Source organism: Cyanistes caeruleus, chromosome 13, assembly GCF_971803275.1.
Source record: "Cyanistes caeruleus chromosome 13, bCyaCae1.hap1.1, whole genome shotgun sequence".
In the NCBI taxonomy this organism is placed as follows: Eukaryota; Metazoa; Chordata; class Aves; order Passeriformes; family Paridae; genus Cyanistes; species Cyanistes caeruleus.
The window spans coordinates 15,792,288-15,818,989 of record NC_141713.1 but is presented as its reverse complement, the minus strand read 5'-3'; the positions used below and the strand labels follow the sequence as shown (position 1 = coordinate 15,818,989).

At 38.2% G+C, this 26,702-nt stretch overlaps 1 protein-coding gene and 1 long non-coding RNA gene across 7 annotated transcripts in view; one reads left to right on the top strand and one right to left on the bottom strand.

Moving 5' to 3' along the window:
- LOC111934206 (uncharacterized) overlaps positions 1-2,165 on the bottom strand; it is a 28,101-nt gene extending 25,936 nt beyond the window's left edge. Inside the window, exons 1-2 of the long non-coding RNA XR_015275876.1 lie at positions 1,995-2,165; positions 1,360-1,456 (exon numbers count right to left, since the gene is read on the bottom strand). This is a non-coding gene — a long non-coding RNA (uncharacterized LOC111934206). The remainder of the gene's footprint in view (positions 1-1,359; positions 1,457-1,994) is intronic.
- Positions 2,028-25,581, top strand: ICE2 (interactor of little elongation complex ELL subunit 2). Of its 6 annotated transcripts, none has more exons than XM_086849244.1 (16): positions 2,314-2,863; positions 2,952-3,072; positions 3,192-3,296; positions 5,430-5,697; positions 6,274-6,393; positions 7,662-7,796; positions 8,164-8,280; positions 9,363-9,522; positions 10,995-11,179; positions 11,640-12,594; positions 14,607-14,785; positions 16,229-16,358; positions 20,596-20,680; positions 20,771-20,821; positions 21,862-22,117; positions 22,808-24,998. In XM_086849244.1, the coding sequence occupies exons 4-16, from the start codon at positions 5,491-5,493 to the stop codon at positions 22,994-22,996; spliced, it is 2,769 nt and encodes a 922-aa protein (XP_086705370.1). In that variant the 5' UTR covers positions 2,314-2,863; positions 2,952-3,072; positions 3,192-3,296; positions 5,430-5,490; the 3' UTR covers positions 22,997-24,998. The 6 variants fall into 6 exon arrangements, 5 of the variants coding, with proteins under 5 accessions (XP_023789924.2, XP_086705370.1, XP_023789926.2 ...); XM_023934158.2 differs by having other exon boundaries at positions 2,314-2,902; positions 2,994-3,072; XM_086849246.1 differs by having other exon boundaries at positions 2,314-2,902; positions 2,994-3,076.
- Positions 25,582-26,702: the final 1,121 nt, after the last annotated feature.

Genomic DNA, 26,702 nt, shown 5'->3' with positions numbered 1-26,702 from the left:
ATCTTCCTTGTTTTTCTGAATTATGGTTTATTTATTATCCTTATTCCTTAAGGAATGCACTGATACAAAATTAGGCTATTATGTATATTAGAGCTGTTTTAGCAGTACATCGCATTTTGTTCAGCAGCAGGGAAACAAGATGACCCCCAAACACCTTTTAAGCTCCCCTTTTGGCCAACAAGAACTTCAAACCTTCTCAGAATGAACATGGGTTAATGTAGCTTCCCTCTATTTGAAGGTGTCTTATTTGAAATCGCAATTCACTACATCAAGAGCAAAATACAAGAAATTTGCACAAAACCCTCCCAGTGAACGCTTCCAGCAGAAATACTGCTTCAGGTCAAATCTAAATGAGAATCTGAGTGTCAAAATTGAAGCTTTAATAACAATTTAGGCATCAAAAGTCAAAGGTGCAGCTCCCCTCTGCTATGCTAACTTTGGGAACACCTGAATGTGTCAGCAGCATGCCTGGTCTTAAGACTTCAGGCATGTGAAATTCTCCTTCTGCACCTACTCAGAAATGTCTCCGTCTTGACAGAGTTTTTAACAGCTCAGTATTTATATGCCTGACCACGATCCAGAAATAGATTCTAACATTCATCTTTGAAGCACTGTGTCTGGAAGCAGCCTTCACCTACAGATTAACTCTACAAAAAAAGTAGTGTGATAACTCTTAGAACAGTAGCACTAAGCAGTGCCATGTGTTCTACAGCAGCTCCATGTCTACAGCAGTCAAGACACTGAAAACACAGATTTAATTTTCTTAGCCTCAGGACATGATTCCTGCCCAGTCTTCCCAGTCACAGGAGAGTTCCTAACCACCAAGATACAAGTTATGGAACAGCTTTATAAAGATCTGTATAGTTCTATATAAAACACAGGAATTTTTCTGAAGTGAAACAAACTGAAGACACTCCCTCCTGTGCCTGCCTATAAGGAAAGCTAAACTACCTTAGGAGGTGGTGGGTTTGACCTCTGACAGATCTACAGAATTGCTGAAGGTTACAAGGACTTCAGAGGTCACAGGCAGGGCTTTCTGGAGCAAGTTGCCCAGAACCATAGATGCCTAGCTTCTGAATATTTCCAAGGATGGTGACTCCAAAACCTCCCTGGGCAACCTGTGCCAGGGTTTTATCACCCTCACAGTGGAAACCTGTTTCTTGATGTTCATGTTTATGTCATGAAAGTACCAAGATCACCAGTAGAAAGTAGCATTATTTTATAAAAAAAGAAACAAAACAAACCCACAAACACCAGATACTGCAGGTTTTAGAGAGATGCAGCCTGAAGCAGGATTTAAGCTGCTACATTAACAAAGATAAGTGTTCTCATAATTCAGCTATAGAACTGCTACCATACCTGGGTTGGGAAGTAAGATCACTCCCTACAAGGGGGTAATTCCACGGCTGGGCTCTGGGTGGGTCTATCCAGTGGGAGAGAAAACCTTTCTGCTTCTCTAAGATAAACAAATCAAGAGGGCAAAATTAAAATCACTGTCCTTAAAACTGATCTGCAAGCAAACTGAAGACGGCCTTGCTGTTGCGTTTGGAAATAATTCTGAATAACCTCTAGGTTCTCACGTACTTGTGTAATAGTGTCCCGTTTTAATCACAGAACACCAAGTACACACTCTCCCCGCATCATTTCCCCTCTTTAGAGCAGTGACCGGCATTACCTTTTCTTATAACACCACAAGCAAATGAGTTGCCATCACCAGACCTATGGGTTCTGAGAATACCCGAATTCCACATTTTACCACACTGGGAAGCCTACCCATCAGTTAAAAAAGGTTTTGCGGCTCTGATCATGAGAAGTGAGTCAGGGAAAATGAACGCGTAAGAGAAGAAGGAAATTATGAACGTAGCCGCCTCTAAGGGCGCGCCAGCCCTCACACACGGCTCCAACCCCTCAGTGACAGGCCGCCCCCCACCACCTCTGCACTGCCGGAGCGGCAGGAGCCACCCGAGACACCCACCCTCTGCCCAGGGCCCCACCTCTGAAACACCCAGGGAGGGGCGGGATGTGCCGCCCGAGACATCCAGGCCCCGCCTCGGCCCCGCCTGTGAACACGGGACAAATCTCCCCGCGCAATTCGGCTCCGCGCCATCATCCGCCCCGCCCGCCACAAAATGGCGGCCACACTCTGAGGCTCTGCTCGAGTCCGTGTTCCCATTGGCTGCTGCAGAACACCTGACCCATATGCCCGGCGCTGATTGGCCAGTGCCCAGAGGGGCTTGCGGCGTGGTGAGACGGGGAACCGCGAAGTTGCTGCCCTGAGGGCTTTGTTAAGATGGCGGCCGCGGGGCCGCCGCTGAAATGGTGAGCGCGTCTCCCTCTCCCCGAGCGGCCTGGTCTGGCGCGCCTGAGGCGTGGGCGACGGACACAGCTCTGCGCTGCCTCGCCGGGTGCAGAACGCGCCGCGGCCTGGGGGGAGCGGGGGGGGTTCTGTTCCCGCCCCGCCGAGCGCCGCCCCGAGGACGCGTGCGCCATTTCCTGCCGCTCCCGCTGTGGGGGCGCGAGGAGCGCGGGAGGCCCCTGGGAGCGCCGGGCTGTGAGGCTGCGCTGAGGGGCTGTGAGGGGGTGGATTCTGGGCACGGACCTTGTTCGTGTTTCTAATACGAAAAGCTCTGCAAATACGTATTTCGCCTCTTTAACTCTAGAGAAGAGAGGTGGCTTGGAATTAGTTTGTGTCGTAAAACATAAATAAGGTCTTTGCTAGTACCTTCCGCAAGGGTTAGGAAGGATGGGATTGTATAAACCCTGTTCACTTGAACTGCTATATGAGAAAAAAAAAAAAAGGCAATCTAGAAGGTCATATCAGCGTAGAAGACAAGAACAAATATCTTTTGAAAAGTTAAAGCTGGTGTGTTTTTCTCAAGAATTCCAGTGATTTTATCCCAAAGTTAGTGAAAGTGTGAAACTCTTACCAGAATTTCTCTCCCCATACCTAGAATTGATATCTTGTATTAATGAAATTCTTTTGTTTTGTGAAGAATACATATTTTACTATCGAAGAACATAAGGCTTTAGTACATACATAACTTCTGTAAAGAGGAAATCTGGAACCACTGTGTAGGTAGCCTCTTTTTTTTTGTATAAATTAATTCTTGTTACTGTTTCTCAGGGGCAGATATGGCCTTTAATTTTTGTTCGTTTTGCAATATATTTATTTTTAAATTTTCTTTTATTAGGGATATTCCAGCAAAAAATGGCCAAGAAGTATTTTTTTCCCATGAACTTTATGAAAAACATTCCTTGTCTCTGAACCTCTCCGAACTCTGGCATTTATCAAAAAGGTATATTATTTTATCATTTTGTGCTCTTTGTTATAATCTAATGGATCCCCATACTGTTTTGGGGAAAGCTGCATGTTGACTAGCACACTGGGTGTTGTTACTGACTCCTTGGGCCAGCTGTTGGCCTGTTTATCTATTGTGAAACCTCAGAAAGCAGCAGGAGTCTGGGCTGAGTCCTTTGGGACATGAAGCTGTGTGAGCACGGGTGGTGCAGGTAGTTTTGGTGTCATTTTTATATTATCTTAGGTTGAGGAAGTAGAATAACTTCTATTTCACATAGTGAAAAGTGTGGCTCATGCTGCTCAATCTGAGCATTTGGAGGACTGTTTTTAGACACTTGGTTTAAGAAGTCATTAAGCTGATAAGGGAGGTGAACACAATGCCTGGTGCATGAACCTTCACACTGGGAGGAATGTGGCTGGGAAACCATGTAAGTGAGGAAATAGTTTGTTGAAGAGGGGTCTTAACTGTGTTTTTAAGAACTGACAGAGTGTGCATTTGAGGGGGCTACCTGTTATATCACATTACTTCATCCCACATCTTTAGCTAGAGAAGACTGTTCTGGTTCGTACCTATTGGAGCAACTTCCCTTGAATTAACAAGCTGCAAGCACAGCCTCACAGCTTGTTACTGGTACATCTGATACTACTGTGGGATTCTTCCTTAGAAGAGTTTCTGGAGTGGGATTGTGGCCAACTGTGTGTAGTTCGAGTGGGTTTACAGCCAGAAGGAGCCACAAAGGTTGCACCTGGTAAAAACCAGAATTTGATGGAACTGGGTTGTGTGGCCAGAGTCAAGAGGAAGAGAAATTAAACCTGTTGAAGCAAGTGTGAAAGTAAAAGCTGGAGGAAATTAGCTAATTTTGGGGAGTTTCTCGTAGGTATTTACAAAAGTGTATGTTCTGTTGGTGTAGAAGCAGTGAAAGCAGGTTGTTGATAAAATGAAGGGGAAAAATTTAAGCCGTCATCTCAAATAAAGTATAATGCTGTAAATATGGACAGAAAAGCTCTGTCAGATTATTTTGGTTTGCACCCCAATGAAGACTGTGACAGCAGTGCATGCTGAAATGATCTTGATGTGCTGCCATTTCATTCAGTGCTGAATATAGCCAATTTAAGCTGCTAGAATTTCTTGATGTTCTTACACTGGCATATCTGAGTCAGCATCTTGTTGCTGCTACAGCTTAATTAAATTTGCCAGTTTGTGCCACAAGGATGGACACATTCTCATATTTACAGAGACAGCTGTGAAGTGTTATTAAGAACTGTGGATGTGATACTGCTGGGTTTGAATGACACTTGAGATGTTTTCTACTGCTGAAATAGTATCTTAAAAATATGATTTTTCCAAGATCACCAGTTAATGTTCATTTTGTTAGCCTTAAATATTTTCTCTCTTAAGTACAATTATTTTAAATACACCAGGGCTAGGCTGGTTGGCCTTTGTTTACTGGAGTTATTTTAAGAATGAGCTTTATGTTATTTCTTTATTGTTGTTAGAACAGCTATGCCTCTTGCCCTAGCCTACTATTATTTTTGGTGACCGATTCCAACATTGTTTAGAGTAGAAAATGAAATACTTGATTTGTGTACTCTGTAAGAATTTCTTCATTGAAATCTGGAATTTCTATGTTACAATGAAGTAATTTTAATTTCCTTCTTCCGCAATGAAAGATTTAATTAAAAAAAGCCTTTCTCCTTTATTGTCCTTTACAAAGGGACTGACAAGTCCAACTTTTGTAAGTGCATACGGTTTCTGAACACTGGCCATCAGTGTCTGATGAAATGTGCAGATTCATTATCTTTTCATTAATAATGTGTGTTTCCAGAACAAAGAATGCGTTTCATATTTAGCTTGTTAAGACCATTTAAAAAAAAAAAACCAAAAAAAAACAAACCCTACCTTTTTTGGTTTGTTTTTAAACCAGTTGCAGACCTGCTGCTGGCACTAAGGCTTAGTTTGATTGTACAGGTGAAGTTTCAGAATAAGAACAGTCCTCTGGTGCAGATAGGAGTTGGAATAGCAGTGTCTCTCAGAGCAGTTCAGGTTTGCACAGCTGCCTTTATTGTTTCTGACCAATATTAGTATTTATATGAAGACTGCAAATTCATTCCTTTGTTGCTTTTCTTTCAGAGAGGCAAAGAAAAATGTGGAGGCATTGGCAAACCCTTCAGAAAACAGACAGACTTGTAGCATGCAGGCTGCAGAGTCACTTGAGGTGGACACTAAAAGCCCAGCTAATGACCATCCTCTTCCAGAGCCCAGACTCCCGTATCCATTTACCTCTTGTTTGACTGAGAAGGAGCAAAAAACATACTTATATCTGATGACTAAGTTCTCAAAAAAAAGAAACCATTTCCAAGTTACTGCAGAAAGTCAAAAGGAATTTTTCACATACATGGTAAGATATGAACATATAACCATCACAAAAGGAGTAATACAACTTTTTTTCTTACAAAAAATAAAAGGGAAAAATTGATTTTCAGTTCAGTTTGTCGTAATTAATTGTCATAGAATTCATGGTATTATGAAAGGTAATAAAAGTTTCAAGTATTCAGGATAAGTTTTTTAATAGAAATTGAAAGTGTATATGGTTATTTCATTGAAATTTGGGCTTTGGGGCTTTTTTGTTGGGTTTTTTTTTTTTTTCAGTGATCTGAACAACTGAGGGTAAGTGTAGATCTTTGACAACTGACCAAACATTCCCCAGCCCTCATAAAAGCTTTTTTTGTTTTCTGAGGAGGAAGTTACAAGTTGTCCTTTCTGTGATTTTAGCATTTCTTAGTGGCATGGGCCGTGCAAATTTTTTTTTTTACTTAAGTGAAACTGAACACTTGCTAAATTGAGTAGCAAGTGAAATCCATTTCTTCCCTCATATCATTACCTGTACTGTCTCTCTGGAAATTTTGTTGGTTACTTATCTAGCATAGAGGTATGTATGTTTTGTCTTAAAAATAGATTTGTTTCCTTTCCCCAGCAAATGAAAGAAGTAGTAAACAATGAAATTGCAGAATTTATGAAGTTTGCCCAAAACGCTGCAAAGAGCTGTGCCCAAGATTATGATGCCATCTCTGAAGATGCCCTGTGTTATACTGAGGTAATTACCAATGCCATGTTGAATTCCAGCCCTGGAACTGCTCATGGGATGTGATGTTCCCTGACCTGCTGCTGATTTTGTGTTGGGATGAGATGGGGAAGTGGCCATTTCCCTTATGCTGTGCAGCGTGGCTTGGCCTGTGGTTTACTGGAGCCAAAAAGATGTGATAGAAGGGAAATCACTTTTTACAGTGCTCCAAAAATATTTATTCATCAAATAAATAAATTGCTCCTTTTTATTCAGTAAAGGAGGACCTACATTTTCAGTATGCATTTCCATTAGGAAATGGTTCCTAGATGTCCACTACTGGACAGAGTGTTAAGTTTTCCTCCACAGGAAAGCTTCATAGCATGTCACAGTAGCATGTTAAAAAGTCACTTTATTTAGAAGTGACTCAGGCTTTAATCGTAACCCTTGGCAAGTCCATGCTGTGTTGAATATCTCCTTTGGTGATTCCAAGATCAAACATGTATGCAACTTCTGGTATTGTTCTTGGGTTTATAGTGCATTTTTGAAAAAAAATCCAGAATATTGTTTCATTCATTTCAAACTTTGCTGTTACTAGGTTAACACAGAGTTTGGGCACATGTGAAAGACAAACATCTTGCTTTCCTTTTTTTGTCCCCTTAATATTGGGATTTGGTTTGCAATTTTGTATCTTGTCATCTGGTCACAAAATATATCTCCAGAATTCAAGTCCTATTTATTGTTAAAACCCTGACTTAAAAATGAAATAGAGGCCTATATTTTGCTTTAACCAATACTTGCAGAAATACTTCGTTCTAGTTACTGAATAAAATCTAAATATCCTAAACACTTAATTCAGATATTGTAAAAAATTATGTAGAGTTGATGTGATAGTGAGTTTCAACACGAGTGGAATCACCCTCTGCCTTTAGCTTTGTGACTTTTGCCTAGGCTTAGTGTAAGCTGGGTAATAACACAAAAAAATATTACTTCCTGTAAAACCCAAGATAAATAACTAAAAAGAAAATTGCCTGCTTTAACACATTTCAGACTGTACTGCACTGCATGTTTTTAATGATTGGCCTGAGCTGTGTGCATGCATTGTCAGCCTTTCTTATGAAGGGCTGAGGAGAATCTGGAATATATTGCAGTTCTCATAGCAGTGATTGTAACAGTATTATAGATCTGTATTGGTACCTGCAAGTTTTTAAATGCAACTTGAAACTGCAGAAAAAAAGCTTTTCAAAATTAAATTCTTATGAAAGATACAAATGCATAAGTTATTATTCCTTTTGTGTTAGGAATTGCTACGTGCGTGTATTGGGCATGTGCAGAAGTATCCAGAGTTTTACACCCTGCAGGAGATCACAAGTATCATGGGAGGAAAGTTTCATACACAGCTGACCTTTAGGCTGGAAAAAAATCTTCTTGCAATGGTAATATCTTATGTACACATATTGGGTTTGTGGGGTTTTATAAGGAGGTAGAATTACGTCAGAATGGTGTTATGCAAGGATTAGGGATTTTTGCAACTACTATTCAGTTCTTGAGTTAGGAGTTCTAATTTAAAATTTAAATTATTAATTAAAACTTTTAATAAAATTATTTTGGTAGTAAGTCTGTTAACACTTTTCACCAGATGCTTGCCATAAAAAGATTACATTAATAGTGTGCTTTCTTTTATCACATAGCTTTATAATGCACCTGTGTAAATTCCTAATATTTTTCTTCATAAGAAGTGCAGTGTTGGGTGAGCATGATTGCTGTGAAAGCTGTTTTTTGACACTGCTTGATTTCCCCCAGGGTACAGCAAGACGTGGTGAAACAGATTTCTCTTCCATGCCTGTTCAGCTGCCCACAGATTATAGCACTGTTGCATCTATTATAACCCCAGAAAAAAAGGCTCATGTTATGCATAATGTAAGTAACGTTTTATTGTCATTTTTAAGGCATATTTTGAACAGAAGTGCAATCTGATCCTTTTTATGTGTTGAACACTTTCTTGACTGCATTGGACCATTAAATAATTGGTATTTCTCTTTGTGTTCTTCTACTGTGAAAATCAGAGAGTTTTCATTCTGTAGAACTGAGGTTTTTGACTGTTTATGCCACATAATTTTTTATCAGCTAATTTAATGAGTTTTTTCACATATCAAAACCCAAACTTTCAACAGAAGCACTGTAATTTCAAATACACTTGCTGAAGAAAGAAGCAGGGGTGATGCAGGAGAATGGTATAAGCCTCAAAGATGTTAAAGCTGTAACCAGAACCCTTCTGATGATGTCTCAGGTGGCAGAAAAAAGAACATAGCTGGGTTTTTCTTACTTCTTTCATGGTCCTCAGTGCTCCTGGGCTCCCATTATCTTCTTAGTCCTTGATGATGTTCTTCACCTTCATGAGCACTCCCAGCCTCCTTCCTTCATGGAAATAAAGTTTTATGAACTTTTCAAGTTTATTAATTTTATAATTTCAATTCTGAATTTGTATTCTTGATGATTTTCTATTTGTTTCAAGGTTCTTTATATCTAATCAGTATTGAAACAACTCTTCAGTTTTAACCAGACTTCAATAATAGATGTCTTTATTGTGCTGTTGCTTACCTCATAAAAAGATCTGTAGTGTATATTTGTGAGTTAATCTGGTTTGGGGGATTTTTTTTGCTTCAGCATGCTCCCATATTTCATGATTATCTGAATTCCTATTCAACCTAGCAATTCAAATGTATGGAAATTAACTTAAAATACAAGTTTCAAAGATATATTTTCTTACACTGCAATGTGAATGCATAAGATTCAGTTGAAAACCTTCAGGGAAGTTTTTTTCTCTTTCATTTAATTCTGAAGCCTGGTACTATAGTCTCTGAACTTCTGTGGTGGGTAGGGGTTGCATATATCCATTTTTGGTTGGGTTTGGAGTTTTTTTTGTAAATTTAAATTTATGTGTATTTCTTAAAAGAAGATCTTTGAAAGAAATAACTTTTTTTTTTTTTTTTCCTCTTTAGGATATTAGTTCAGATTCAAATGCAGAAAAACTTGCTTTGAAATACTGTCCTCAAGTTGTTTTAAGTAATCAGTCGTTATTTACTTTACTGAATAATCATGGACTAAACTACAAGGAACAGTGGGAAATACCAGTTTGTGTTAAAATGATCACTGTTGCAGGTATGGGATGTTTTTGTTATAAAGCTATGGGTGGTTGTCCAAAGAAGCTGGAAAGCTGATCCAGGGTCACTGGATATGGTTTCCTGTACCTTTTTCCACCTTGTTACTGAGAAGAGTAACAACCTCTACAGTTATCACCCTAAACTTTGCATTTGGACATTCAGCCATTTGCTACCTGGGGAAAAAGAAGCTGAAACAGAAACCAGTTAAAACCAGTTTTGCTTTTAAACTGTAAGATGTGCAACTTGGGAAGGAAAAAACAGCATGAAGCTATTAAAATTCAAGTGACGCGATTTCAGTAAACTAAAAAACCAGAGAAATTCAGAAATTTTATGAAAAAGCAAAGAGCAAACATTTTCTGGAATTAAAAGGATCCATTTACATCACAGAATAGTAAGTAAGGAATTAACGTCTGTGAAGATGATTTTTTCAGTTGCAACAGAAAGTGTTTAAATAAACTGAGGAAGTCATCTGTTTGTTTTACTTTAGTTGTCAAGCACTTCTTCAGTAATTTTTATATAAATTTCCTCCCTTACACTTTCTAAACACAATACGGTTTATTCAAGTATTTATAATTTTTGTTGTGCTTTTTACACTCTGTGTAAAAGAAGCTTTTTACACAAGTTTCTTTAGGATACTTACAGATACTAAATAAGCTATCAAATATCTGCAACATTTACAAATTTTCACTTTCCTATGAGAAGTTAAATGACTTTATCAGTAAAGATAATGCTTGATTCCTTTTGTAGCAGCATTACAGTTTTTAAGCTTAATTTTTGGATCCAAAATTAGCACCTAAAGGGCATTCAGATTGTGCTGGAAATACACAGTGGTTCTTGAAGGGTTTCCCTGCAACTTCCTTTTCCACTTTTCACTGTAATCAGCCCCATGCTTTAATTTATGTTTTTTTGTAAAACAGGGAGGCTGTGTTCACCATGTGCCTTGGTTTTCTGTTGTGATGGGCTTTTATTTTTGGGTGATTCATATGTGTGTTGAGGTGCAAACAAAGGAGTGGGGCAGCAGAGCCCTGACAGAGTTAACTGATCAGAAGAGAAATAAACTGTAGCTATCGCTTGGGCAATGAGACTTAAATAAAAGCACTGAGTTTCAAACAAGGAAGAAAAAAAGATGTTTTTGAAAAACGTGATACATTTGATGATATGATGCTGTGTAGGAAATGATGAAACCTCAGTTCTTATTTTACAGATTCTCTACTTAGAAATGCATTTGAAATATGTTCAGCTATTAATGTGGTGTATATTGCTGCTGCAGGATCATAATAATTCACACTGTATCTGGACATACTTTTATTTTCTGTTGTTAATGAATGAAAGGGTCATTTTTCATTTCTTCTGGTGTGTATGTGCAGTAGATTTGACTGTAATTGGAAATTGAAAGATTTTTTTATTTAAGTTATACAGCAGTCTTTCTTCCTTTCATTTAATATGTACTCAATCTCTTTTCTTGGAAAGGTAGCAAATCAGCCAAAGTGGCTTATGTTGATCCACCTCTGATGAGAAAAGAAATGACAGTAAGAGAGAGGAATCAAATCTTCCATGAAATTCCAATGGATTTCCTAGCAACTAAAACATCTTATGTTTCAATTTCTGATGTATCAATGGACAAACCAGCTGAGGACAACCTGTTTCAGTGGAACGTATGTAGGTTCTCATATTCTTAAAAACAAGCAAAACTAATAACTTGTGTTAAAATTTCTAAGTTACTTTTTTTTGTGATAAAGAGAAATTTAAGTTTTCTCATGGTGGTTTTCTATTGCTGAGTTATAGACCCTGTTAGAAAATGTCTGTCTGGTTCCTTTAAGTGCATGGGCATTTCAGCTTTAATGTTTACTTAATTAAAATGTCTTTTGATTAATTTGCTTCAGTGGAAAAAGTTCTGTGAACTTTTTCTCTTTAGAAAGACCTTTCAACCTGTAGAACCCAAGATATTCCAAGTTAAACAAGAAAAATTGTTTTTCAATTACTGTTCCTCCTTCCTAGCAGATATGGATGATAGAATGTTTTTTTATGTTTTCCGTTTGGCAGTGTCTTGTTTCTTGGTTTGTTTTATTGTTTTGGCATTTTTTAATTTTATTACTTCCTCATCCCTGTGTTAAGGTGTGTTCTGATACCTACCAGTGCAGGACAATTCCTTCTCCAGATGACACAGGAATGGACTTCGATGTTGATGTTACAGAGCTTGAAACTTTTGGAGCAGCTACCAAACTCTCAAGAACTTGTAAAAGGGAAAGTACTTTTCCTGCAGCTAGTAACACTGCTAATGATTTATCTCATGGCTTAAAAACGGGGGAGAAGAATTCATCTGCCATAAACAGCGGAGATGCAGAGGAGAAAAACACCCTTTCTGAGCAAGAAGGTTCAGCATGTGCCAGCATGCAGCTTCCATCATTAGATGGCACTCCATGCTTCAGGCCTCAAGAACAATCTCCTTGTAAACGCCTTCAGTCAGTGGAGGTAGGACTGAACAAAGCACAGGATGTCTTGACCAAGGAAGTACTGGACAATGAAACAAAATTAAATTCTCTGTCTGTTGCTGTGAGTTCTGAGAAAGAGCCTGATGCTGCACAGAGAAAAGAGACTTACAGTTCTTCATGCAGCAGTGACACGGATGAAGAGCGTTTGGTGATTGATTCAGAATGTACAACCACTGCTTGTTGGAAACCAGCTGTACCAACCACTGTTTCTTGTACCTCAGCAGAGACTGTCAGATCTCCTTCCCCTACCCAGAGTCCTTTAGCAAGCATCACTGACTGCTCAGATACCATGGATCAGAGAAAAAAAGCCTCCAAGAAACCTCCAAGAAAGTTATCCAAAGAATTGGATCCTGTCGGGCAAATTTTGGAAATGCAGGCCGAACTTCTCAAGTCCCCTTCCCAAAAAGCTTATGAGCCAGTGGTGAGCTGTGACAATTCTAATGCTGTGCCAGCCCAGCTGCCTCAGTCCCCAAAAACACTGGTGACCTCCAGCACAGAAACTGTGCCAGCCCCAGCCTCCAATCCCACCCGCTCCTCTAGAAATACCTGGACATGGCTTTTTGAGGGAGTGCCAAAGAGTAAGTGTGGTCACTGCATAAGGAGGAAAATTGAACAGAAAGCACTTTACCTCCTTTATCTAAAGAGGGTCTCAATAGTGCATCTGTTACATCTATTTAGAGATGTGACTCAAGTTAACAGTACCTTCTCTGTGTGGGAATTACTGTCTTGCACACAGAAGGGAGCACTGGCAGCTGTTTGTCCACAGACGTGAATGTGAAATAGTGTTTTACAGTAAAGAGACAAGTTGTTATACACAAGGTTTTTAATCAAGGAAAAGAAACCATTTGATAGTGGAATGAGTTACTTTTGCACAGAAATTCAAATATTTGAGTTGTCTGGTCTGCAGAAGTAGTGTCTTGTCAATCAAGAGTAGAATTATTTTAATTTTTTGTTGAATAAAAATTAGTTGAATTATGCAATTAAAAATGAGCGGAAAAAATTAAATTTGTATGTCCTAAGTTTTGAGCCTCCTGGTTCAGTTGCAGTTGCTTTACTCCCAGCACTCTGTCCCAGAAGGCAAATGATGATTCACTACAAGCCACCTCTCCAGGTTTTCAGGCAATTAGCTAGGTATTGAATCTATGTTGCACCTGGACCTTAGCCCAGAATTACAAGTTGTGAAGATTCTGGAGACCATGGCCCTGGAGGTTTTCCTCACATGCCCGAGTTGCTTCTGAGCTCTCTGAAGTCACTGAAGTTAGAAACACTTCAGTGTGTCAGATAAATATGCAAGAACCAGGCAGGTTGTGTTAGGACAGATACTCTTCTCAAATATTTAATTTCAACAAACCCGTGCTTTTTGGTGGGAAAACATGTTTGGTATTTTCTGAGGAGGCATGCATTTGATCATGTAGGAATTATTACTTAACCTATAGGTTAACACAATTAATTCCATTTTAGTTGAAATTGTGTTATCACTTCCTTCATTTTTATTTATTTAAATGAATAATTGTTAAAACCATGTCTCTTCCCTCAGTTTGAAAGGCTGAGAGGCATGATGCCTTATTTCTCTGTCTGTTAAAAAGGTATAGAATTCAGATGTTTTGTAAGAGAATTTTCTTTAATAGAGATTGTGAATCCAGTATTGCCAACATGTCTGAAAAGTGACTGCATATGAATAGAAGCATAATTCTGCAACTCAAAAGTTCTCTAGCAAGCTGAGAAACCTTCCTGTGTCTATTTTGCAGAAAGCCAGATTTGAGTTACATACTTTACTAACAGAGAATTACTTCCAGTTCCTTGGCTAATATCTTCCACAGTGTGCATGTACATAAACTCTAAATTTTATGTTCAAAATATATTTGTTCATAGCGCTACCCTGTTTGTAGGTGTAGTTTTGACACATATTTCCACATTATCTGCAGGACAAAAAGAGAAAGAATTGGATACATTTTCAATAATCCAATTTGGAGTCTACTGTGTTTATTTGAAACATTTTGTTAAAATGTTTCTAAGGGTTGAAGGGATGTTTGGTGATGTACTGCAAGCTGCACTGGGATATGCAGTAGCACCTCGTGAATATGCTGGGATCCAGATTGAACTCCATGTCTAGTGCAGAGACTTGTGCTGCCATCCAGACCTGAGTCTTGAGCTATTTCAGTAGTTGATGAATGGATGGCAGTTCTCAGTAGACATTCATGGTAAATAAATTTTTTCTCTCCTTTGTGCTGCATGTCTGTGGCTTAAAAAGCAGCTTTTGAACTGCATTTATACATGGAGTCTCCCGTTTGGAGTTCTCTATATTTGTGTGAGAAATCAAATGATGTGGGATTATTTAAAAATATACTTTTTAGGAATGAATGTTTCCCAAATGTAATTACTTTTAATTTTTTTTAATATGTAAGTGACTTTGTTGTGCCTTACAAAGTAGTTTTCACCCCAAAATCTTAGGAAACAAAACAGATCCTAGAATTTAGGAAAAAACCAACAAAACTGAACAAATAACTCTACTGCAGGGGAATAAAGCTAATCAGCCTCATGGTAAAGAGTGTCCAAGCTTGTCATTCTCTGGTTTATTAATTTTCTCTAGGAAATCTGTCAAGTGAACTTCAGCTGCTTGAAGAAGACCCTTCAGAGTATCAAGCACCTGAGGAAGGCAACGTTGTTTACAAGCTCTTCAGTTTGAATGATCTGTTGTTACTTGTGCGTTGCAGTGTGCAGAAAGTCAGGTCACTGACACAATACCAGAAAAAAAATAGAGCCCAAAAGGTAAAGATTTTGTTTTCAGCTTTTTTTGGTTTGCTTTTTTTAAAAAAACCAGTTCTGCTCAACTGGCATTTCTGGAATTCCCAGTCCTTGATAGCAATTGTGCTTTGACTGAGACTATTGTGACTTTGCAGTATGTCTTCTGTAAGTAAACATTTGATATAGCAAGACAGGGAAGAATAACTTGTGATTTCTTTAAAGCTACTTGATTACAAGATAAGGAAGTGTGATTCTCCATTTTTTACTACAGTAATATGCCTGAGTAAGGATACTCATGTAAACAAAAAATAATTTTGAACCATTCCTGAAAGTTAATGGAGTAATTAGGGGTTTGGCCCAAGGCTTTGAGAATGTTCATGATCATAAATACTTTTAAGCAGGATTCAGCCTTGCTATCATGCCTAGTTAAGCAGAGAAATAGGAGATAAAATGAACAGAGAACACAAAAAGAGAGTCTATTTGTTCTGCTTGAAAATACTGTGGCATTTCTTAGCAAATACTTTCTCATGGAATTGAGTGGTTTGACTGCAACTGTAATCAAAATACTCCTTGCAGTATGAGGAGAAGGAAATTTTATTCTGTAATTCTCAGTAATTTATAATTCTTTTAAGGAGTCCTCTGAATCATTCAAATTTGCAAATTTGTTGTGGTATGTCCTTCCTGAGAATCCCAGATTTACAGCAGGCAGGTGTTTTGTGAGGTGCTTATGCTTTGTTGAAATGGAAATAATCATTCTAACTCTGATTACTTGCCAAGAGTCTCTGATTAGAATCTTATTTTGAAAAAATCCCATATTTTTGCTATTAATCCACTGCTCATAAATGCCTGGGAATAACTGTTTAGTTACTCAGAAACCGATCACTTGTTGATTTTTTTAAAATATCTACTGAAATTTAAGCTGTGGGTTGTCAGTGAGAAATGACAATGCTCATTAGGGTTAACTCACTAGTTAGGGTAGCCTTTGATTTCAATTGAGAGTCCAAGCATTAGGTTCTCATTTCAAGTGAGATTCTGACAAGACTGATAAATGGCAGAATTCTGCTAATAAGCTAATTAGAAATGTGTATTTTTTCTTAAATTGCTGCAGGGGGCAGTAGAGCACAGAAGTATAAACTTGAAATTAATTTAGTCACATGGAAAAATTACTAAGTGGCAAAATTTTATTATTTGTAAAAGCTTTCCCAGGCCTTTTTTTCTGTTTTCTTTTTTTTTTGTTGTTTTCCTTTCCCCTGTCCATTTCATCTTTCTCTGTATAAAGTCTCTGTACTCCAAAGTTTCTACTGTGGATTTCATAGAATGTGAACCTTCAAACAAAATCTCTGAAATGTCTTTGTTGCATCAGCTGTGGTGGAGGACTACAATTATTTTAAACTATCAAAATGTAGTTAAATTGTGGATGCTTTTGGACAGTGATTGCTAATTTTTTTTTCATCTCATCTTTTTCAGCTGACTCCCATATTCCTGTTGCCAAAACTAGAATACCAAGCCTACTACGGTGTCGAAGCTCTTACAGAAAGTGAAGTGTGCCAGCTGTGGACACAGAGTATGCTGCATTCTAAATGCTTATTTTATATTGGTAAGTTCATGTCTTGAGTTTTTGCTTAAGACACGTGTATATGTGAGTATTTGTAGCATAACAGAAGAGATACATGTTTATTAAAGGTATATTCCATATATCCTTTCTTACTTTAACTTATTAATTTTGTTTTTTCACATCTATCTTCAGCAAGTTTTTTGTCTAAAATTTCTGTTGGGTAATGGATGAGGGTATTCCAACTTTGGTTTTAGATAAATAGTATCCATGTCCTCTAGAAAATGCTATATTCATGTTTGTACCGTGACATTTTAAAAGTCAGGGAAGTTTTAATGTTTGTTGAAATATATGTCATGTAGAGAAATTAAAATGATACTTACAAAGAATGTGACCAGATTATTTTAACAACCATTTTAATGTATTGAGAGCTTTCTGATACCAATTATCTTGTAATTAAGAAGATTTTAAAAGGGAAAATTAGCAACAAAGTGGTTAGTTGATATTTAGAATATGCTTGGCACATGCTACTGAGTGAGTACCATCCTGTTTATACAGTGACTGAATGTTCTGCAGTGGGGCCTGCCTTGCCTTCTTGTAGAAACAAATCTGGGTTTTAGGCTTGTTGTGGCCTGTGGTTGCCTAACCTTTCCACTTTTGCACTGAATTACACTTTTGCTGTTGTTGGCTCACAACAGAATGCTATTTTAGAAATGCTAACTTCTCTGTTTTCCAGTTTTTACATACAAACTATGCAAGCCACCATAGAATTATTAGGATTATGTGAAATCTAATGTATTTGCCGATTGCAACTTAGTCTGCTCTCTTCATTCAATGAAAATTATGTTTCTAATTTTAAACTTTAAAAGCAGTGTTTGATGTGTTTTTTCCATTCCATTAAAAAAGAAATCCTTGTGATGAGTTAATTATGCACAGAGTTCTCTATTTGTAACTGTATCTCAGTGTACAGTACAGAGGCCTTGCTTCTCTCTAACAAACAGACCGCTATACTGAGTGCATTCTGGGTATTTATACTGAGGAGATATCCAGCATGCTGAGCTGCACTGCAGCTGGGCTTCCTGCAGAAAACATTATCCAAGTTTTTATTACCATTTCTAGAGAGGCAAGCAGTGTGAGGAAACAGTGAAGTGTGGAGAGAGGGCTGATGTTTGCTAAGTACACAAAGTGGAGAGGAGTGTCTGTCTAATCTCCCATCAGTTACAGGATACTGAAGGTATGGCTTGCGCAGGAGTTTGCAGACAGCTCATCCAGCCACCACCCCATTTTATGGAGGCTCTGGGAATGTAGGAGAAAGTAGGCTGGGTGTGCAGGTGTTGTTGCAGATGAAGAGCCACAGAACCCTTCCCCTCCAGCACAGATTTCCTCTGTGTGTCTCCTGTAGGTACCTGCAGGTACCTGACAGGCAGTGCCCTGGGCCGGCAGGCTGCACTGACCTGGCCTCCAGCACATCTGCTCCCCTGCTTGGGATAAATGACATGTTTGTTTGTCAGCTCCTGGATACACTCTTTTTCCAGAAGCAAGCCCTGGGGTGCATAGGAGTTCTCCTTTTGTGGGCTCTGAGAAGGTACAGGATTCTCTGGGCTGGCACTGTCCTGCACAGTAGATGAGTACTCCCGGCCTTTGAGGCAGATTCTTGGTACTGCCATGTAGTTTCTTATAGAGGTAGGTAAAAAAAATGTGTGGAAGTAATTATCCATTCTATGACACAGCATCTACCACAGTTTTTAATAGGAAACTATTATCATATTCTACTTGGGGAGTCGTCTGCTCTTAGTATATTGCAAGGTAGCTATGAAATTCTGCCTTTCAGTTTGTATTCCTGAGGGAGCTGTGAAAAATGCAGTGTTACAAGTGTCCAGATTTACTCAGAGAGCTCTTTGCAGCAGAGAGCTTTGTCCTGAAACTCCAGGGACAGTTCTCTGTGGGTGGTGATATCCTTGTGTTATGAGCAACTTAAAATGGGGTGAATCTCTCATTCGCTGTCACTAATTTGATACCTGATAGTAGGACTACTGCAGTGATCTGTTCAGTGTGAGGAGAAGGGCAGAGAGCTTCTGAAATCATGCTGTAATTTGAACTATTTTAAATGAAATTATGTGTTCTATAAAATAATTTTTAAATCAAACATTTTATAAAGCCTTAAAATTTACTGCTCTTTTTAAATTTACCTCACAGTATGAGTGTGGAAGTATGGAACAACATGTTTGGAAAACTATGTTACTAACACAGTACCTACAACTTGCATTCTTGATCAGACACTTAAGCCTTTAACTTTTAAGCATGTGGCAGACTTCAGTGGTAAACTGCACAGGTGTTTTTGGCTCTTGAAAAAGCTTAATTCACTGTCTTAACCATCTCTGTATTGACAAGTAAGTATGGATGAAAAATTCTTTGGACCTTGGTCTATGCCCCATAATTGTCCAGCATTGTTGTGTGTGATAGAGGGAGGATCTCAGCTCTGTCATGACTCAGCAGAGCTGCCAGCTCAGAGGTTGAGACAGAAATCAGACATGTAACCATGGCCCCCTGCAGCAACTGCAGGGGGGAAGATGAAGTTGAATTTTTTTTTAGGATGTTCTCAAAAAGCAGAGATACTATCATCAAAGAATGCTGTCTTCCTCTTGCTAGCAAAGGACCTGTCTTGGTTGTTAAGTCCCCTTGCTATTCAAACAGGAAATCCTGCATCTGCAAAGGCAGTAATCTTTGTGACAAGCTTCTCAAATAAGGCACTTGTACTTGATCTAACCAGTAAATAAAGCTGTGATAAGCTTTGCTGATTAATGGGAGCATTTTACCCTGACCATTACTCACTTATTTGCATTAAGTGCCTAAGCAAAACTTTCTGCAAGAACAGTTTACCTTCACATGAATGGAATAATATTGGCCTTTAAATGAAGATTATTTGAAATAATAAAGGTTGGAAAAAAATACTTAGTGTATGGGTAACTTACTACATGTTAAGTATTTTCAATCAGTCACTTCTCAAATATAAGCTATAGTTATATAAACTAGGTGGAAGTAGTTCATAGATATTTTGTAATTACTGTTTTTTTCCCAGTTATGTTGTCAGTGTGTTCAGAAGTAGAGAAGTCTGGCTTGAAGAGAGGCTGTCGAGGAATACTGAACTCAGATTTTTTTAAATTATATTTTTAATAATGACTTCAAGTCTCTTTTTGTAGTCAGCAATGTAGAATATGAGATTTAGCTGCTTAGGCTTGCACAAAATATCAAGAAAAATAACAAAGGTACTGTGTTTAAAAGAAATCCATTGTGCCTGGTGCATATTTTTTAATTTGTTAAAGTGAGAGTTATTACTTAGTCTTCTTACACAACACATTAACTTGGTAATGGATAGCTTGGAATATGAAATGCTTTGATTTAGCAGTTCTAACTATGCAGTTGAAGCATTTAGACTTCCTAAGAGAGCACATTTAAGTGAGACAGTAAATTCCACTGAGTAGGCTGTATTTCATTATGCTATGTTTTCCTCATCCTCCTTGTGGGAGCTGAAATAGAATAGATTTCTGGGAAAACCTCAGCATGAGAAAGAGCTAGAAGGCAAGGTACAGTTGTCAAATCCATGTCCAAGCTATGCTGGTGATCCTTATTGCTCATCAAGTGAAATGTGGGCTAAACTGTCCTTGGCAGCCTTTATTTTAAAAATGTTATGAGGAGAGCTTTGAATTGTTGCTTCTTATTGTGTCAAAGACAGTCTTTAACAACTTGCCATGATTAAGGCCTGAGTTGTATATTGTAATTTCTCAAGTGAGGAAGGGGGGGGGGAAAAATCAAGAGACAAAGGTCAGCATCCCCAGAAAGTCATGCAATAGGTCCGAATAGAAAAGCAAGTACATTAAATGCAAAAAAATAAATTTATTGTTAAAGATAAGTTTTCAGAATCTGTCCAGTGAGGAAGCAAAGTGATAAGGGTCAAATGAACCTGTGAACTTGTCAAATGAACTGATGAGATTAAGGCCATGGCAAGGTATGGTTGTGTATCCCACACACCACCCAAGATGTAAGGTTTGCTGGAGTCAGGCATCTCCTGCCTTCAAAGGACAGTCCAGGAACAGATGGCTGCACTTAAAGCAGCTGCACATTTTACTTTCTGTTATGGTGCAACACTAATAAATACTTCAGCTGTTCTATGCTGAAAGAGTAAAGTTTTGTATCCTTTTAAAAAGGCATTAGGTCTGCAAATTATGCTCTTATATTTGTTTAATTTTATTTTTAGTTTATTAATTGAATTTCTTTTTTTCAGGACATATTGATGCTTTTACATCAAAGCTTATTATGCTAGAAAAGGTTTCTCAAGAAACTTTAAGAGAAAAACTTGGATTGATTAAGTGAGTATTTTTAGTAAGTTTTTTTAGGAATGAATTTCAAACCCTAACAAGCCTTGCAAGTTACTATTTTCACTATTCTTTCTTTCACAGGCCTGCAAATTCGTTAAATATACTTCATCATGTTTTGAAAAAGGTGTCTGAGTAAGTTCTCAATTTTTGTTCATTGTATTTGTTTGCCATATTTCCCAGCCCATCATATTTCTTCAGTAGAATGCTTGTCTACTCTGATTTTTATTTCTTCATATACATGAAGAAATTCATATTTTACAGCTTCTCTTAGGTCTAGCATAGTATAGTGCAGTACTGTGTAAAATGTGCTGGTTATTACAAGGTTTGCATAAATTATGCAAAAGAATAAGAACTTGAGGCTTTTGAACCGGTTTTTCAAGTGGGGAAACTGGACTCTTAGGAGCTGAGTAAACAGTTCACAGGGGTGAGGTGTAATATGTATACAGGCTGACACATAGAGTTTAGGTATTTAGGTTTTGTTAGTGTTGCTGCTTGTTTTGTAGAAATAATAGTGCTCATTTCTGCTGGCCTTGACTTACAGCAGCCTGTTTTTCTCTGTACAACGTTGCAACCTTTCTCCTGCTTCTTTATGTAGATACTTCAAGGCTTTCAGGCTGCAAGTGTCTTAAGTTTTTTTTGTGAAGCAGGCTTCTTGTAGTGAGTTGAGTGAAGCCTTTTCATTCAATTTACAGAGGGGTTTTCCTGCTCTTTATAATTTCCGTAGGTTCATGATTTTTGACTAAGATTTTTGATACAGGCAGCTGGTTGACTTTCATCTTCCTGAAAACCTGTTGAATCCTGTGTGTGTTGAAAGCTCATCTGTTCTTTGTGTCTGTGTCCACAGATATTGTTCTTTTTAAGATGCTGGTTAAGGAATTACAGTTTGCCCAACATGGATGGTTTTCAGTGTATGGTTACATGTTTAGTTGAATATGATGACAGAGTGTATATTTTTGATAAATTAGTATATTATGAATGCATTATAAATACATTAATTAGTAGGTATTTATCAATACAGTTTAATTAATGCTTTCTTGTGCACAGTCTTTTTATAGAATATCTAAAGATGTTCTGCTTTTGCATTAAGAACGTATTAACTATCCTGATCAAATAAAAAAAACTCCAAAAAACATTTAAATAATATTTTTAATTTTGAACTTTTGTCATTTTAGTTTAGAGGAAGGTTCTTATTTATTGACTCATGCTGCAGGAGATTCATCAGTTGCAATTTACAAAAGTTCTCTTGACAAGAGCACAAGATCATCCTATAACTTGCACAAAGCTCACTGTGATCTGCCTGCTGTACCTGCTACTCTCTCAGTCCCATGGGTTCCACTAGATCCCAGCCTCCCTTTGCCCTACCACATAAATCATGGAAGAGTTCCATGCACCTTTCCACCTGCACCCCGGGAAGGGTGGAAACAGAAGGTCAGTATCTCACTTGATGGAAAAGCAGATGTTAGCAGTTTAGGAATGACCTATTTCAGTCCCTTGTAGTACAGCTGATGTAGTTTATCTGTCATCTTTGGGAGTCAGAAATTTTTTGGGAATCCATCCTGCTTTGTAATTTTTATGTTGGTGAATAAGTGATGCTTATCATGCTTTGGAAATTTCCCAAAGATCCTGCTCTCACCTTTGACTATTTTTGAGGTAGTATGGCCCTTTAAAAGTAGGATTTTCAAGCATTATTTTTCTTCAGCAGAGACTTACTCATTTGTGTAAAAGCCATGTGCTATCTGTGCCCAGCTTTGTGCACTGAGATGGTTTGTAGGCTGAGTTACAAGTTGTAGCCCCAGCCTGACTTCATTTGAAGGCAAAATTGTCATGCATCCGTTCCTAATTACCTTGAGCACTTTGGTGTCTGCCAGAAGGAAATCCAGGCAGGCAGGGAAGAGGCAGGATTGGTCACTTCTCACTGGTGACTGAAGACCAGCTGTGCCAGTCCAGATGTGCCCTGTGGGTCTGTTTGAAATGACATAAATTAGAAGGCAGTTGTCTGAATGTAGTTGTATATGTTTGTGCTCAACACAGATTGAAGATTATTAATTCTAGTAATTCTGATTTGCTTTTCTGAGGTTTTTGGGGTTTTTTTTTAATTCTCTCCTCATACGTGTTTAGATGACTGGGATGACAGGACAATCGGACACACCCCAAGAGGGAAAGCCAGTATCTATGGAAACAAAAGGCAAGCCAGCTAAGCCTGTTAGAAATGAAGGTGTGGCTCCAAAGAAGCTAAGGAAGAATTTCTGCAAGCAAAGAAAAGTGAAGAAAAAGTGGAAAACTAAATTCAACAAAATGCAACTGTAGCAGAAATAAGCCTGAAGAACAAGAGGACACAAAAAATCTGAGGTTTCTTGTGGCTTCAGAGGAACCAGGATGAGCTGACAGGGGAAATGGCTCCAATAGCTGAAGCATTCTCTAAACCTTTAACCCTTTGGTACCTCAGGGGTCATGTTTCTAGTGAAAATCTCCAAATCAGTCAGAGAAGAAAAGGATGTGGCTGCAGCCATTTGGCTGGTTATGAGGAACAGTGTGTCTTCTGTTAGTCTGGTGATTTTTATAGAAAAACTGCATCTTGAAGAGTGAAGAAGCAGTGGCTGACAACAACCTCTAATACCATGTAACGAGGAAAATAGTTTTTCAGCTTTCCCAATTCTTCAGATTCACTATGGATTTTTGTTCTCACATATTTTAAAGATATATTTTACATTGTGCATTGTGTATTGAGGGAACAACTTGGATTTAATTATTTAGCTTTTTCAACATGTGGTGTCTACTGGCTTTTAAATAACTTACAAAAATACATTTTTCTTTTTGGAATGGTGCAACAAATGAAGGACAAAAGCTGTGTTTATTTGAATAGTAAGTGCTATAAATTTGCCTTGAGGAACTTAGAAGAACAGCTAAACAAGTAAAATAGTAACAGGAGGGCTGTATTTTTGCATGTTTAAAATGCTATCACAAAAAGCAGAGGTCTTAAAGGTGTTCTTCCAAGTCTTGTTTGGACTGAGGAAGTTACCACACCTGATCAAGCATTCTTCTGTTCACTAGGACTTGATAGGACATGTTTTAATGTCATAAAAATAAAAAAGAAATTGTTTACTGGAGTATACCTGATAAAAAATCCTGGAGGTAGGGATTTTTTTGAAATCAGGCCTCAGTAATCAATGTGTATTAAAATCTCTGTGAAATACAAAGCATTTTGTGATGTGGCTTTTTTCCAACTGTTAGATATATTTATTTGGTTATTCAGTTTATTCTTTTGTTTTGGAACTCTGCTTGTTTTATCTGCAGTATGAAGCTATTGACAAGCTGAACTTGTGTTTGCAATTTACAAATAGTTCTGATTTAAAATCCTAAATGCTTTAATGACTTCTCATAGTATGAATACTTTAGCTGTGAGTCATTTTTCGCAGATAACTGATTCTGTCTGGGGGATTCAAGGCAGTTTTCAGTTTGTGTATATAAAACTTTTTGCTAGACTTGTATGGAATTTGGTTTCCCAATGCAGTTTCATGAGGTAGAAATGTATGGTCTGTTTGTTCATCTGTCTCTATGCCTGTTACATTACACTGGTATTTTACTAATTATGGGATACTAATTATAGAGCTGCAATGGAGCAGCCTGTGCTGCTGCTCAGCATTGTTGCATTGCGGGTGTGAGACTTCATGTGTGCTAAGGCTCCTGCAATCCTTGTTGGCCTGATCATGCAGGTTGTCCAAGTCTCTCTGAACAGTGGCTCTAGCTCTACCTCCCTCTTCTGCCGGCTTGGTGTCATCTGCAAACTCAGGGAGGATTAATTCAGTCACATTATCCAGCTGGCATAAAAATACTGAGCAGTGCTGGACCCCGAGAAGTTCTCTCCATGACCAGCTCACCTGGTTCAGCTTTCAGCTACAAACCACTGCACCAGAAATGGAGGAAAGCCTCTGAGGTCTTCCATGGTGTGTGAGATCACCGATGGATGTCTGGTTCTCCCCTTTCACTGGTGTTTGTTAGGTGTTCAGACATTTTGAAGTTAGTTTTGGAGGACTGGAGGAGATTTTCTGACCAAGCAATTGAGGTGACTGGTTGGCCTGTGTGCAAAACCATGGAACTTTATCAGTTCTTCATGTTAATGTGAATGGGTTATTGGCTGTGAAATCTGAATTTTCTTTATTTCTGTAGTAATGGGAGTTTTTAAACATCATTTGCACTGTGCACTGATAAACTGCTTCCACTCCCATATGTGACTGGCTAAATCTCTTCACCTTTTCTGTCTGACTGCAAATACTTCTAGGAATAAAATAGAAGCTGTCTATGTAAAATACATTAGGAAAGATTTGCTGCATTTTTTTTCTTCTTCTAATGTAGCCTAGCAGCTGGAAACACAGAAAACTGGGACCAAAGAACCAGTCACACAGTCTGGTGCTGAAAGGTGGGAAATGCCAACAACAAGGGACTCTGCCCTCCTCCATGCTGTGAAGCTCAGTAGCAGTTTCTGAGCCATTTGAAGAGGTATTTATTTTGCTTCTCATTTGTTTACCCTGTGTTTTAAAGAATATAGAAGTCAGGTCAGGTGTAGTCTTTCAGAATGCTTAATGCTGACCTGCATTTAAACTTGCTTCTATTTCTACTGGTAGAAGTTGCACCATTTTCAGTCTCTCTCCCTGTTGAAGTCTGCATGTGTAACTTTTTCAGATGCTTCTCTGAGAAGTTATATAATTAAGTCTTTCTTTCTTAATAAAATATGTCCTTTCCTATGGTGTGGGTACAGTCCTGCCCAGAAACACTGTCATTGCTTAGTATCCTAAATTTCTCTGTACTAAAAATATATGCACTTTTTTTTTTTTTTTAAGCTGCTCTTAAAATGTATTTTTCTATGGATATTAAACTTTGTTTTGAAGTTCAAATTCTGTTCCTGTCCTAATCATGGCACTAAAATGTTTTCAAAGATACATTGTTGTATTATCTATCTCAAATTAAATTTCCTTCTCAATGCCAGAAAATGCCTTTGATGGTGCCAGGTGCCAGTCTATTTAAGCATAAAGCATTTGAATTACGCCCTACTTAGTGTAGATGGAAGATTGTCACTGGCAAGAAGCTGGTTCAAGCCATTCTGAGCCTTATGAAGGTTTGTAGATAATCTCAGGCTGCTCTTACTCATGGCTGTGTCTGTAAGGTGTGCCAGTCCCTGTCTTGCTGTAGGAGTGAGGAGACATTGTGATATACCTTGCTAAGGGATTTTTTGTTGTTTTTATGCAACTAAAATATACTCCCCAAGTTTTAAATTGTAGAATCATTTAGTGTCATGATTATTAAATAGTAGCAGTCCTAGTGCAGCCTTCAGGGCATTTCTCAATATTGATACTTCTTGCTTCTGCTTAACCATGAGTGAAAAAAAAGAAAAGGCCTGAAAGCTCCATTCTTCCCAAAGACCACATGGCAGCTTTGCCTGACATGTAGCAGTAGAGGTAGTGCAGAAAACAGTCTTGTTATTGTTTGTGATTAAAATATTTCAATAAATATTAGAAGAACAGTGTCACTTTAAACTCAGTATCAATAGAACATAAGGTAGCAGAACTATGTGGGGAAGGGATGGGCTATTACCGACTTCAGTGACATCTTCTCTGATTCTTGAAATATAGCAGCCACATCCTTCTGAGTATTCACACCATGTTTTTACAAGTGAGCATTTCCTATTTTTAATGGCATGAATCGAGGAAAAGTAGTTCTTTATTTTTTTGAAATGGGCAGTGTCCTTGTTGAGAGGAGCCAGAAGGAAAAGGATACTGGTATTGCTGACCACAGCTAAAATCTAATTGACCTCTTTGCTTCCTTCAGCTTGACAGGGTAAGGTAAGTAGCTCACACTGTAGTGCACAGCTGTTCCAAAACATGCATGAATACATTTCAGTTTCTGAAACTTTCTCAGAGATACTTTGCTCAACAGTTTTTCACCTGTGCATGAGATTCCTCCATTGTATGACAGCATGAGTGGCCAGGAATGTCACCTTACCTGCCTGTGCCTCGAG

What these genes read in the sequence shown, in the direction of transcription:
- ICE2 (XM_023934156.2), top strand. Translation starts at nt 2,291, where the DNA reads ATGGCGGCCGCGGGGCCGCCGCTGAAATG. An exon ending in CTCTGGCATTTATCAAAAAG is followed by an intron (nt 3,297 to 5,429) that starts GTATATTATTTT and finishes CTTTTCTTTCAG; the next exon opens with AGAGGCAAAGAAAAATGTGG. An exon ending in TTTTGAGGGAGTGCCAAAGA is followed by an intron (nt 12,595 to 14,606) that starts GTAAGTGTGGTC and finishes AATTTTCTCTAG; the next exon opens with GAAATCTGTCAAGTGAACTT.